This window comes from Sprattus sprattus (assembly GCF_963457725.1).
Source record: "Sprattus sprattus genome assembly, chromosome: 5".
Taxonomy (NCBI): Eukaryota; Metazoa; Chordata; class Actinopteri; order Clupeiformes; family Clupeidae; genus Sprattus; species Sprattus sprattus.
This window is the reverse complement of record NC_137924.1, coordinates 29,504,981-29,519,707: the sequence shown is the minus strand read 5'-3', so window position 1 is coordinate 29,519,707 and position 14,727 is coordinate 29,504,981. Positions and strand designations below refer to the sequence as shown.

At 44.4% G+C, this 14,727-nt stretch overlaps 1 protein-coding gene across 1 annotated transcript in view; it reads left to right on the top strand.

Annotated features, from left to right (window-relative positions):
* Window positions 1-11,964, top strand: part of ralba (v-ral simian leukemia viral oncogene homolog Ba (ras related)) — a 22,872-nt gene extending 10,908 nt beyond the window's left edge. The window contains exons 2-5 of the mRNA XM_080838436.1: window positions 4,192-4,357; window positions 4,955-5,163; window positions 7,780-7,957; window positions 9,734-11,964. Of these exons, the coding sequence (XP_080694562.1) occupies window positions 4,244-4,357; window positions 4,955-5,163; window positions 7,780-7,957; window positions 9,734-9,856 (624 nt within the window). The 5' untranslated portion in view covers window positions 4,192-4,243 and the 3' untranslated portion in view covers window positions 9,857-11,964. The remainder of the gene's footprint in view (window positions 1-4,191; window positions 4,358-4,954; window positions 5,164-7,779; window positions 7,958-9,733) is intronic.
* Window positions 11,965-14,727: the final 2,763 nt, after the last annotated feature.

The window sequence follows — 14,727 nt, the reverse complement described above, 5'->3', positions numbered from 1 at the left end:
GTCTCCACTCCCCCCCCCTCTCCCGTCCCTCCTGAAGGGGGTCTGGCGTCATGTATATTTCAGCAGCCTGTAGCCGTGGGGAGATGAAGCTCCGTATGTAGGTCACCCCAGCCCTGTGATTTCAGCTAAGGACGCCCCCCATTTAACCCTCACTACAACATGTCCCCACATCCCTACCCTCCCCCTAAACACTCATACACACACAAACACACACACACATGCATACACACAATCATAAACACTGATGCAGACTCAAACACTCACATACACAAACATCAAAACACACACACACACACACACATTCATTTAAATAAACACCTGACACTCACTCACACACACACACACACACCCCAAACACTCACCCCAAACACTCACACACACGTATACATCCCCATAACACCCCCCACACCCAACATCACTACCCTACCACCTAAAAACATACACTGACCACACACATACACACACACACACACACACACACACACTTAACCCTTATTTATTGAGGGAACTGTTGACATGTCTTGACTGTGTGTGTGTGTGTGTGTGTGTTTTGATGTTTGTGTATGTGAGTGTTTGAGTCTGCATCAGTGTTTATGATTGTGTGTATGCATGTGTGTGTGTTGTGTGTGTGCCATGTGTGTTTGACTGACTCACTTACACTGCTCAGTCCTCTTCAGTAGTCAGCTCACACGGTCCTTCAACCACACACAGACATAGGCTCCCTGGCAACCACCGAGGGCTTGCTCTTGATATTATAAAGCTGCAATACCTATAAAAAAACTTGGCTGACCGCTTGTAGTTATGTCTGCTGGCCTGTGTTTATTTATTAAACTGCAGCGGAGAATAACCTATAGTGGTAAGAGTGTGTGTGTGTGGGTGTGTGTGTGTGTGCACCTATAGTGGTAAGAGTGGGTGCGGGCGTGCTAGGAACAGCCTCACAGAGCTGCTTGAGTCAGCAGATTTAAGAGCATGAAGGCCTCTGCTGTCGGCCCAAAGCAGCTGTGTCTTACCCAGTGCCCACACACACACACACTCTCACACACACACACACACACACATACACACACACATCATTCAAGGTAGCAGGAACAATGGCAGGAAGGCCTGGCTCTAACCTCAACACCTCACTTCCTGGACAGGGAGGAAGGGAAGTGACAATACTTCCCTCTCTTTCACCCGGCTGACTATGAATGGGATATTAGTTCATAAAACTACCAGTCGTCTTGTGAGGCATAATATGCTGAAAATGTGGGTCAAATGGATTTGGAAATGTAAGCTACCCGTGAATGATTTTTAAATCAGTGACACTAATTCATTGAAAAATAAGTACAAGTGTTCTTTGCTCTTGCGTAGACTGTTTCAGCAAACTCATTTCCTTGAAAAGTATTTGTGTTGCCCTTTGTTAAAGCCTCTTTTTCTTTGACGGCTGTTTTATTCTGCTGTCCTGATCCGTTGGCGCGGTCGCTGCTGTGAAGCCGTGTGCCAGACCAGTCAGTCAGTCAATCAGCTCAGTTGGGTGAAGCAGATCAGATAAGGCAGTATTCCCATGAGTCAGCTATTGCATCCAGGACACACACACACACACACACCTCTCAGTCGGCACATTCTGCAGTCTGAAACCTCCCTGACGGGTCCTGATTCTGCTGTGCTTTCCCCCTCTGATCTCAAAAAGAGCACTTGGGCACACACACACACACACACACACATACACACACACACACACACACACACACACACACACACACACACACACACACACACACACACACACACACACACACACACACACACACACACACACACACACACACACACACACACACACACACACACACACACACACACACACACACACACACACACACACACACCTTTCCCTCTCTGATCTCCAAAAAGAGCACTTGGGCACAGCGTGAGACTCCGCTTGTTCACTGTAACTGTCTGACGGGTAACAGCTTCTTTCCCAGAGTGCAATGGGAAGGACTGCGACTGAGGATGCTGGCTGCCCTCCTTTCTGATCATGGGTAATCATTTTAAAAAGTATAAAGAATATGGGACATTTGATGGAGCTGGTAGTTGATAGGGTGTGTGTGTGTGTGTGTGTGTGTGTGTGTGTGAGTGTGTGAGAGAGAGAGAGAGAGAGTGTCAGGGAAAGAGGCCAAAGATGTGTGTCACTAGGCTAAATGCAACAGTGGGAGACGAGAGGAGAGATGAAGGAAAGTGGAAGGCTCCAAGGTTACGTCCAAGGTAGTGTAATGTGGGCTTGGTATTCTGTTACAAAAATCTTACGGTGCTTCAAACAGTGGGAGCAGACTTTACAAATACTGAGTATCTAGTGTTTCTCTACAGGTTTCTGTGTGTAATACTGAGCAGCATTGTGTGTGTGTGTGTGTGTGTGTCTGTAAGTAACATCTGCTGGTATGGATCTTTGTAGAGTATGGATGAACTGTATAGAGTGATGGTGATGCAGACCGAGAGTGTGTGTTGTATGTTATGCAGACTAATTTAAACAAAGCGCCTAAGCATTCAGGAATGCGTCACCCTCTTGACCACCCGACAGTGGAGCGTTCCTGTTGTCATTTCACAGCGGAGTGAAAGGCGACAGTGTTACTGTTATTTGACTTTTGAGAACTGCCAAGCCTGGTCTGCAAAGTGTATCTGTCCATGGAGGGGGGGGGGGTGCTGAGGACATAAACTAACAGCAGGATTCGAGAACATTCCCTGCACTAATCGGCGGTAGCTTGGCCGGGCAAGGTAGTGTGGAGTAGTGTTAGAGGGGTCGGGGACATTAGGTTTTTTGGGAGTCCTTGTAATGGGTTTTTGAGTGAGTGCCAGGGAACAAGGACTTCGACCTTCCAGAAAACCAGCAGGAGCTGTTATTGTTTTGAGCTGTTATTGCTAATGTTGTTATTGTGAGCTAACACAATGCAAAAGGTGATCATTGAGAGGTCCCCAGCTGCATCTGGATTGTTTATCAGGAAACATGGTGTTCTCAACACATTAATTCAATTTGCAAACAATATTATGCTATCCTTTATTAGTTTTACATTATCACATTAACACTGCCATGCGATCAGTTTAGTCCAAGTGCCAGACTGAGTTAGTCACAAGGTTACTAGGTGCCAAATGCAATGTGTGAAATAATAAGTGGCTGTACCGTATCAGTTGTTGTCTGTAGACTGATGTGTGTGTGTCCTCAGAGAGATGCAGATTGATGTGTGGAAATAAGTCCCCCCTTCCTAGGCTCTCCTGGTCTCAGTTCTCTCTGGGTTTTCTGTGCAGATTATCGATCAATAACGTCTCTGAGAGGCTCCTGGGTCCTCTGCTCGTTTGCACTTAATCGATAAGAGTCAGCGCTCCGCTGCGCAGGTTCTTTCTCTGACTGGATCTCCTTAAACCTCTGGTGAATTAGACCTGACGAGAGGCCTTCTTTTGTAGTCCGGTTTGATGGATGGGACTTGATTTAATTAAGTCAATCCCCACTTGGGCGCCAATAGGAAGGGTCTCTCGAGGTACCCTGTGTATGAAGTTTGGTCTTATAATAAATTAATTCATCTGTAACTGTGCAGTACCTAGGGAAACTTTAAAATAAGTTGGAACTAATTATAATGTTGAGAAAGTGCTTGCCTTTGTTGCTTTTGGGAAAGATTAGTTGAAGGCAGAGTTTTAATTTTTTTTAAATCAGTACGTGCTATCCTATGTTTTTATCGTCTATTGTGTTAGGATATGTAAGCTACAATGTTGCTATAATGTCTCTGTGAATCAGCTGTGCTTTTCGTTTAATCTATGCCCAACGTTTCACAATGAACATTGTTTCGGGGTGCTATGTAAAACCTCCCTTCCTGCTTTATGAGTGAATGTGGCTTATGGTATATAGGCTATATAATGGCTAACAAAATAAACACTGTATTGTGTACGATCTATTGTTTATGGGTTTTAAGGCTTTTTAGACATGCATTTTGATCTCTTGATTCGAAATTATGGTAACCTTCATCGAAAGTTGACCTTTGAACTAACCTTTTTTTTACCTTCATAAACTCCCCATTGATACATTGTTAGAAACTCACAGAAGCCTGTCGTCAAACATTAAACGTCACTACATCACACGCCAGGAATTAAGGTGACATTTGAAGGGAGAGGTTGACCTTTTGGGTACTAACCTTCTTTCTTCTCCCTTTGACCTTGTCACAGGAGGAGATCGGAGGGTTTCTGCGGACGCTGAGGGTGATCGCGGAGTCTCGAGATGGCAGCCAGTAAAAGCAAGAACCAGAGTTCCCTGGCCCTGCACAAGGTCATCATGGTGGGCAGCGGCGGCGTGGGCAAGTCCGCCCTCACGCTCCAGTTCATGTATGACGAGGTGAGCTCAGGCTAAGATGGGCCATATGCACGTATGTATGCTATACATCTAAAGCACTGTATGAGCTTTTAAAATGGAACATAGTTTTAGGAATGAATGATACGATATGGTATTTTTACTGCAGTATATTTTAATAAATACTGTAGAGGCAAAAACGATGTCTTCTCTTTTATTACCTCCGTCTCTTTCTCTTTTTCATTCTCTGTCTCTCTTTGTCCTCCCTTTCTCTTTTATTCTCTCTCTCTCTCTCTCTCTCTTTCTCCCCACTATCCTCCTCAGACTGTTGAACCTCTAGCTAAATGAGACAGTAGCACAACAGTACTCCTAAACAAACACACACGCTGAAGCATGCATTATTTATACGGCACTTCTGATGAATTATGTAGAAGTTTCGGACATTGGAAATTCATTGTGTAAAAACATTTGTAGTCCACTGAAGCAGTGAACAAAGTGTGAACACCATGTTCTCAATAGGCAGCGTAACTTCTCCAAAGAGTTCATTTTATTCTTTTGGCAGTTGTAATGCATATTTGTACTGTATTGAATGAGTTGTGGCTACGTGATTTGGATACCAAACCCGCATCTCCCTCCTTGTAGTTTGTGGAGGACTATGAGCCCACTAAGGCGGACAGCTACAGGAAGAAAGTGGTCCTGGACGGGGAGGAGGTCCAGATCGACATCCTGGACACGGCGGGTCAGGAGGACTACGCGGCCATCAGGGACAACTACTTCCGCAGCGGAGAGGGCTTCCTGCTGGTGTTCTCCATCACCGAGCACGAGTCCTTCACCGCTACCGCAGAGTTCAGGTCAGGGAGCGCACCGCTACTGGGAACACAGCACTCCGCTACACAGATACACACTCTCATGCACACACACTATCACACCATCACAGACACACACAGAAACACACACACACACACACACACACACACACACACACTATTACACCATCACAGACACGCACAGACACGCACAGACAGACAGACAGACACACACACACACACACACACACACGCACAGACAGACACACACATACACACACACACTCTCACACCATCACACACACAGACAAAGCCATGACTGCTGGAAACTCAGCATTCAGCACTCGACTACAAAGATACACAGGAGCATTTGCACACGTCTCTCGCACACACCATCTCTCACACACACCATCACATAAACACACACACACACACACACACACACACACACACACACACGCACTGACACACACTGTCTGAGCTGAGGTCTGTAGGACACGGTTCGCTGCTCAAACACAAGCAAAGCCCAGCACCTTCAGACAGCTCTCGGTATGTGATCAGCATGGAGAAGAGCAACCCCACATGTGCTGCATATGAACACTACTGTGTACATGCTTATACACACACAGACACACACACACACACACACACACACACACACACTATTACACCATCACAGACACGCACAGACACGCACAGACAGACAGACAGACACACACACACACACACACACACACACACACACACACACACACACACACACACTGACAGACACACACAAGCAGACACAAGCACACACAGAGACAGACAAACACACACATACACACACACACAGTATTTGATAGAACAGACGCAATGCACAATGCATTAATTTTCATATTGTTATCTACCAAGCTACTCTCCCGGCTTGTTAAACATACGTATGTGGAAAGTAGGGCAGTTACTAAGGTGTGTGTGTGTGTCTGTGTGTCTGTGTGTGTGTAACAAAACAAAACAAACTCAAATGGTCTGGCACTTGATTGACCCCTCAGAGAGATGAGCAGCACCATAGTTAAAGGGATAGCACCTCACAGTGAAAGGTATAGCAGCACCACAGTTAAAGGGATAACACCACCACTGCTGAGGGACCGTCTGCTGGACCTAGAAGGAAGGACGCATGCAGGTGCCAGAGTTAGACCAAAATAAAAAACATGTTAATGTACTTGTGTGCGTATGTTTGTGTATGTAGCAATATAAAGAGCACATACATACATACATACATACATACATCCATACATACATACATACGACTGTGAAGTTGTCCATGGATTTTGCGCAGATGCCTGGGTTTTGTTCTTATTTCGTTGTTATTTCTGAAAGTGCCTGTAATGGCTCAAATATCTGGGTGTATCTATATCTGACCAGACACAGAGCTTAGTTGAATTTACAAACTTGCAAGTTTAGTGAGCGCTTCAACTTAAAACTAACCCAACGGGCTACACACCATGTGCTAACTACTGACCGGCTGGCCTTGGCGCTAGCTCCCTCCAAATGAGCTCTCTCCTCACGAGTCTGTCTCTCTTCTTCTCTGCTTTACCGGGTCTTCATATCAATCACCATTTCAAAATAAAAGTCCCTTCACTCCTTAAGTGCTAGGCCTACACGTATAACAAATATTCCTTTCAAGTTTACAGTTCATTTTGAAGGTCTTGATGGCAGTTTACAGGAGATAATCTGTGTTAAAATGTTATAAAGCTACTATTAAACAATTTCATTTAAATATACTTCCATTCTACATTGATTATATGATATTCTTTAATATTTCCATTATTACACGGTTCAGTCTTAAGAGAAAAAAAAAGCAATCAATCTTAACTAATCACAGCAAATTGTTTAATTGATTAGATAATTGTTTTAATTGATCGAATGATTGACACATTTTGATGCAAAATGTCGATGTGAAAACAATGGCATATACATGTGGGCTGGGAGGTCTTTATTACAAGAACCTTTAGCGTATGGGAGCCAGAGTGTAGAGACAGGGAAGCACAAAATGTGGGAGTGGGAGCTGAAATTCCATGCGCTCCAAACTGGAATAATATTGACCAAAATCTGGCCCCCTGTGGAATCCCCAGCTGGGCATGTTTGTTGTGGTAGGGGTATGGGTTGGTCTGATGATAGCAGTGTGTGTGTGTGTGTGTGTGTGTGTGTATGTGCACGCACAATATGCATTTGTGTGTGGTCTTTTGTAACCGTATGTATTTCACTGTGTATTTTAGTTTTACTTGTGTGGGTGTGGTCCTTTGTGTGTGCTCTGTGTGTGTGTGGATTAGTGTGTGTTTGTGTTCCTGTTGTTGTGTTCTTGTGTAGACATTCATCTATGCATCTCTGTGTATGTACATCATCATATGTGCATCCTATGCAGATGTTGTGTATGTGTGTCTGTATGTGTTGACTGTATAAGTGTCCATGTATGTGTTATATGCTATATGTAAGCTTATACATTGGTATTGATTTTCTGTATTGATTCTGTGTCTGCTTGTGGGTGTGTCTGCTTGTGGGTGTGTCTGTGTGTGGGCATGTCTGTGTGTGGGCATGTCTGTGTGTGTGGGTGTGTCTGTGTGTGTGCGTGTGTGTGTGCGTGTGCGTGCGTGTGCGTGTATGTGCGTGCGTGTTCTACAGGGAGCAGATCCTGCGGGTGAAGGCTGAGGAGGATAAGATCCCGCTGCTGCTGGTGGGGAATAAGTCGGACCTGGAGGACCGGCGGCAGGTGGCTGTGGACGAGGCACGGGGCAAAGCTGAGGAGTGGAACGTGCAGTACGTGGAGACCTCCGCCAAAACACGCGCCAACGTCGACAAGGTACAACCACCCCCCCCACCCCACCCCGCTACAGTGCCACAGTACATTTTCAGGCCTTCATTAATTCGAATCCATTTTATTTTTACAGTGCCAAAACAATAACATTGTCTCAAGGCTCTTAACAGAGCCCAGGCCTGGACCCCCTTAGAGCCAGTACTATGGAACATTATAATCCATCATGCTTGTCGTTGAATTCAGAGAACACATTCTCACGGTCCTGTGTGTGTGTGCGTGTGTGTGTGTGTGTGTGTGTGCGTGTGTGTGTGTGTGTGTGTGTGTGTGTGTGTGTGTGTTTGTGTTTGTGTGTGTGTGTGACCCAGGCCATCCAGTGTCTGTGATCAAAAAAGCTGTGTGTTTGTACACAGTGCTGGCGCTGCACATGGGAAACAAACTGAGTGGCTTGGAATATATCCAGCTATGGGACCAGAGGGGTATTCCAAGTACGTGGTTTGGTGAGTAACCCGGATAAGTTAACTCGGAGTAAGTGGTAAACTCTATGGCTATGTTTTGCTAGGAGAATGAAGCCATAGGGCTCTTCTATTAGGAGGTTTACCACTTTATCACTTACTCGGAGTTAACTTATCCGGGTTCGTCACTAAACGTACATTCGTTTCCACGTACTAGAAATACCCCCCTGGTATAGGTGACGGAGGATAGGTTTTTATTTGAGACTACATTTAAGCAACATGGCTGCTGACCAGAACATCAGAAAGATTGATTTTTACCATAGCTCTATTAGATGTGGATACACCAATTAAAGACATCAGCTTCATTCCTCAGTTGTCTATACACTATAGAGTGTTTATGCTCAGCCTGTGTCTGCATACTCTCCCTGTGTCCCCTCATGTATAGGGGCAGAAACATACATTATAAGATATATCTGTTTGCAGAAACATACATTATAAGATGTATCTGTGAAGGTTATCAGGGCTGTAGGACATTTTAACGGCTACGTTTTATAGGACAAAGACAGATGGAAAGAACAATAGAAAGCGACAGCATTGAATACGATACTTTGAATGCCTTTAGTTTTCCAAGTGTAGTATTAAAGAACAGGCAGGTAGGAGACGGGCCGACTGCTGCACAATGCACAATTGATGGTGCCGTCACTCCACTGAACCTTGGGTTTCTGTCTCTGTAAATAACAGTGCTGGTAGCCCAGGGTTGCATTCATCCTCCAACGAGAGTGATTGACAAGGCATTGTGTTCACACTCAAAAGTAGAGAGCACACAGTCTTGCTCAGGAAGATGACAATTTCCTTTTTCCCCCGAAGAGGGTGAGAAGGTTGTCAACTAAAGAACCAATCATTTGCATGTAAATGTCCTCATTGTGGGATATTTCACATAGCAGGAGGACCATGTCTAATACAGTCTTCACTAGATAGTTCCTGCTTGGGGTCTATTACTCCGAAATCTTATTAGCAAATATTGTCATGAAGCCCTATCCTCAGGTCCTGACAGACTACAAGGAGTTGAGTTTGAGCTTGCTCGGTCACATTTAGCCAAAAGGTTTTGTGTTCTGGGCCATTAATGACAGCCCGTGGTCTGTGTGGATAGATTCTTCCAATCTTAGATATGGTCTGAAGCCGTTTGGATTTCCTTGAGGCTTTTGTAGTTTACTTTAGGCTGTTGCTTGTGAGTCTCTGGTGGAGTGTTGTCTGAATTTGGTCTTATTCACCAGACATGGAAGCTAATGAAATATTCACACATTTAGAAAGTAAACACGTCTGTTTTTTGTCTGTTTGTCTTTGTTTTTGTTTTTCTCTCTTCTCGAAGGTGTTTTTCGACCTCATGAGGGAGGTGCGGTCCAAAAAGATGTCGGAAAACAAGGACAAAAACGGCAAGGGAAAGAACAAGAAGAACAAGAAGAGCTTCAAGGAGAGATGCTGTTTACTCTAAAGCCTCACCATGGACCTTAGGACCACCCCTCCCTCCCTCTCCACCACCCCACTCCAATTCAATCACCACTGAGGAATAAGCTCAACCACAGAGCCTGTTTCTTCTGGAAAGTACAAAACAAAAAAAATAATTTAGATGTTTTTTTTTAAATTAAACAATGCTTAAGGTAGGGTTCAATGCCTGGTATCAGCGTTTTGTTTTCATTGAAAGACAAATCAAAATTTCTTACTTTTTAAAAATAAGGATGGTGACCACTGTACGTCTACTTTGTGAAAGGAACTGTGGCACTTTAGGACCTTCGCTGTAACCATGGAGGTGGCCAACACTAACAGACTCCCCTGTAAATGATCCTGCCCAACTATATCATTTGCTTTTTTTTAAACTATTGCTGAAATGTTCCCCCTTTTTTATTAGCTTATCAAATCCATTTATCATGCCATATATTAGTTAACTTATGCAAAGTAGTGGCTTCTTGGTCTCGGCCTCAACACTAAAATTGTCAATCGCTTTGCCTGGCTTAGAGCAAATCAACAAGCCCCTTTCTCTGGCTGTAGCCAGCTAACGCTAAAGGCCAGTGTCATTTCTTTTACGACCTTACTTCCTCAGTCACGAAGCACATACCCTAATACCCCACAGGATGCTGAACATACTCACATGCTCGTCAGACCCTGTGGCCTGTTCACCCACATAGATACTGGACTCTCTCTCTCTCGCTCTCTCTCTCTCTCTATCTCTCTCTCTCTCCCCCCCCTCTCTCTCTCTCTCCTTCTCTCTCTCCCTCTTTCTTTCTCAGATGATAAACTCTAGATGAGAAACGCCTTCTTGTACCAAACAGCCTTTGTTTTGTTTTGTTTTCTTAGTCAGAGTGATCTGTGGTCAACCCAGGGTTAGTTTAGTTTTTAGTTTAGCTCTTAATGGATATGGTGAGTGCACAAGGCATGCCCCAACTGATTCGGGATCAGGTTTTATCCACATAACAACCAACTCTGGTCCAAATATAGCTCTGATTTTTGGGCGGTTCTGAGCCTAATCTGGGGCTGATATGGCCCTCACCAGGTATGTATCTGGACCTGATCCAGGTGCGCGGCGTTGGTCTGGTGAAGAGTCCCCAGATCATGGCCCTTTCCTGGTCAGAGTGAGCTGCTACTGGGAGAGGTTTCAGGAAGCTTGGTAATGGCAGAGCCTACGGTAGCTGAGATAGTGCAAGTCTCTCACTATTATTAAAGGATGACCGTAACACTTCAGGCCTTTCGTAGAAACTGAGTTCACTTCTATTCTAAGGTGCTTCTGTTTTGAACACAGACACTGAAAACTGTTGGCTGCAGTGGGCCCTTTACTCCCCCTGGTGGCCAAAACAGGCTAAAAACCTGCAGCGGAAAATTCATGGTTATTTGTGGTTCAGGGAAAATAGCCAAAACTGAGTTCTTTGGAAATTTCCTTTTTTCCTCCCTTTAATTTGCCTGAATTGAAAGCTACACTTCTTAGACAGTGATAGGGCCCATCAGTCTCCTCACTCATTCTCATCCAACTGTGAAAACATCGGCCTTGATGGTGTGTTGTACTAAGATATTTTTGTAGAAAGCGTACCATGTTGCCAACATTGTGAGCTTAAAGGTAGCATCCACTCCCAAAGAAAGAGTGCCACGAACACAGAAGGTTCTTGTTAGGGAGAACCCTTTGGAACACAGAACGTTCTTGTTTGGGAGAACTCTTTGGGAATGCATGCCATCAACAAACTGCAACAAATTTAACAGAGGGGGAAGAACTAGTTTCTGTTCCTGTTTCTCTGAATGTGTCTGTTCAAATGATTGGACCGTGACTGCGTCATTCTAACAGATGTTTTGTCTTGCTTTGGTTTGGGAGACATGCTGAGGTGGTCAAGTTTAGTGTACTCTGCCTTGTAGACATGCAACATTGTCATTGTACTATTTTAGAATTGATTGATTGATTGATTGATTGTTTGATTGAGTCTGGTGCTTGACTTGAAGCTTCATGACAATGTATGTTTTTTTTTTGCTGTTTCTCTGTCTTTCTCCCCTAACTAGCTATAAAAAGAGGAAAAAGATGTCAAAAACATGTTGCCAAATAAACACTTTTCTTTCTTTGTACTGTTGTTGTGCCATTTTTGCGTTTGCGTTTGTGTACACTCTTACAAGTCAAGACCCATCCCGTTGATTTTGAAATTAACTGTGAGTTATTCTGATTTTGAATTTTTTGAGAAGTGGAGAAGTTAATACGGCTTTTCTTTGGGTCATCATAATTTGTTGGCTCCCTTCATTTGACTTTAAGAGAGGAATGTGGACAGTCGGCACAGAGTTCTGTCAAGCAGTCACAAAGTACAGAAAATGCAGAAAAAAGGTTTAGGAATCTGCTCAATCACCAAAACGGCTCCACTTATGGTTCAGATCCACGCCGTCCACCAAAATCCACAATCCAATCCATATGTGTCAAATGCATCAACTGTGGTTAAAACTATTTCCTTTTTCCTTTCGACAGTTTGACGCTGTGTTTTAAGATCCATGAATCATGGCGCCCCCTTGTGGAAACATTGTTCTATGCCACAGTGATGTAGAACTACATTCCCAGTAGAACATTATACCTGACTGAGACACTCGGAACATAGAGAAACATTTGACAGAAAATTAAGATGTTTACACCTGATCCATCTTCTCTAGATAGCTGCCTGTCAAGAGGTCACAGTCTGATCCATCTTCTCTAGATAGCTGTGTGTTAAGAGGTCACAGTGATCCATCTTCTCTAGATAGCTGTGTGTTAAGAGGTCACAGTCTGATCCATCTTCTCTAGATAGCTGTGTGTTAAGAGGTCACAGTGATCCATCTTCTCTAGATAGCTGTGTGTTAAGAGGTCACAGTGATCCATCTTCTCTAGATAGCTGTGTGTTAAGAGGTCACAGTCTGATCCATCTTCTCTAGATAGCTGTGTGTTAAGAGGTCACAGTGATCCATCTTCTCTAGATAGCTGTGTGTTAAGAGGTCACAGTCTGATCCATCTCATCCGGATAGCTGCGTGTCAGGAGGTCACATGCGGAAACGACTCCATGACCTGTAAACTAGAAGTATGTCTAGTGAATGGCATTGAGGTCACACCTACAGGTTTCTTCTCCTGAATCTCTGCATGTCTTTAAACTTCTTCATGAAATCTATTTTTTTTTACGACCAGATTTGCCCACTAATCCATGATGCCTGTTGTCTTAAGAGGTGGCATCAGCCTTGGTATCACGTGGGTGTCACTCTTCTGAGTCCCTCGACACAACTCCACATAAGAACAGCGTAAGAGATATGAAGAGCACGTCGCAGTGTCAGACTGCCTGCTTAGCGTGTGTGTTGCGTGTACGCTGCGGCTCCTTCACCTGTTCCATCATTGGTTTTCGAGCCACGCATCTCACACAGACAGTGTTAATCTGTTACCATGGGCGCCGGAAATGAAAATCTACAGGTAACGCAGCCGCAACGCAGGCAAGTGTGCTTAAGGCCTAACGGGTATCTCACGTAGCCAGTTCAGCTGGAGGTGCAGCAGACAGTTTAGGTCACAGGCTGTGAGTTCTTCAAAACATCCTCTTAGTAATCCCTGTGAAAAATTCTGTCAAGCAGTCACAAAGTACAGAAAATGCAGAAAAAAGGTTTAGGAATCTGCTCAATCACCAAAACGGCTCCACTTATGGTTCAGATCCACGCCGTCCACCAAAATCCACAATCCAATCCATATGTGTCAAATGCATCAACTGTGGTTAAAACTATTTCCTTTTTCCTTTCGACAGTTTGACGCTGTGTTTTAAGATCCATGAATCATGGCGCCCCCTTGTGGAAACATTGTTCTATGCCACAGTGATGTAGAACTACATTCCCAGTAGAACATTATACCTGACTGAGACACTCGGAACATAGAGAAACATTTGACAGAAAATTAAGATGTTTACACCTGATCCATCTTCTCTAGATAGCTGCCTGTCAAGAGGTCACAGTCTGATCCATCTTCTCTAGATAGCTGTGTGTTAAGAGGTCACAGTGATCCATCTTCTCTAGATAGCTGTGTGTTAAGAGGTCACAGTCTGATCCATCTTCTCTAGATAGCTGTGTGTTAAGAGGTCACAGTGATCCATCTTCTCTAGATAGCTGTGTGTTAAGAGGTCACAGTGATCCATCTTCTCTAGATAGCTGTGTGTTAAGAGGTCACAGTCTGATCCATCTTCTCTAGATAGCTGTGTGTTAAGAGGTCACAGTGATCCATCTTCTCTAGATAGCTGTGTGTTAAGAGGTCACAGTCTGATCCATCTCATCCGGATAGCTGCGTGTCAGGAGGTCACATGCGGAAACGACTCCATGACCTGTAAACTAGAAGTATGTCTAGTGAATGGCATTGAGGTCACACCTACAGGTTTCTTCTCCTGAATCTCTGCATGTCTTTAAACTTCTTCATGAAATCTATTTTTTTTTACGACCAGATTTGCCCACTAATCCATGATGCCTGTTGTCTTAAGAGGTGGCATCAGCCTTGGTATCACGTGGGTGTCACTCTTCTGAGTCCCTCGACACAACTCCACATAAGAACAGCGTAAGAGATATGAAGAGCACGTCGCAGTGTCAGACTGCCTGCTTAGCGTGTGTGTTGCGTGTACGCTGCGGCTCCTTCACCTGTTCCATCATTGGTTTTCGAGCCACGCATCTCACACAGACAGTGTTAATCTGTTACCATGGGCGCCGGAAATGAAAATCTACAGGTAACGCAGCCGCAACGCAGGCAAGTGTGCTTAAGGCCTAACGGGTATCTCACGTAGCCAGTTCAGCTGGAGGTGCAGCAGACAGTTTAGGTCACAGGCTGTGAGTTCTTCAAAACATCCTCTTAGTAATCCC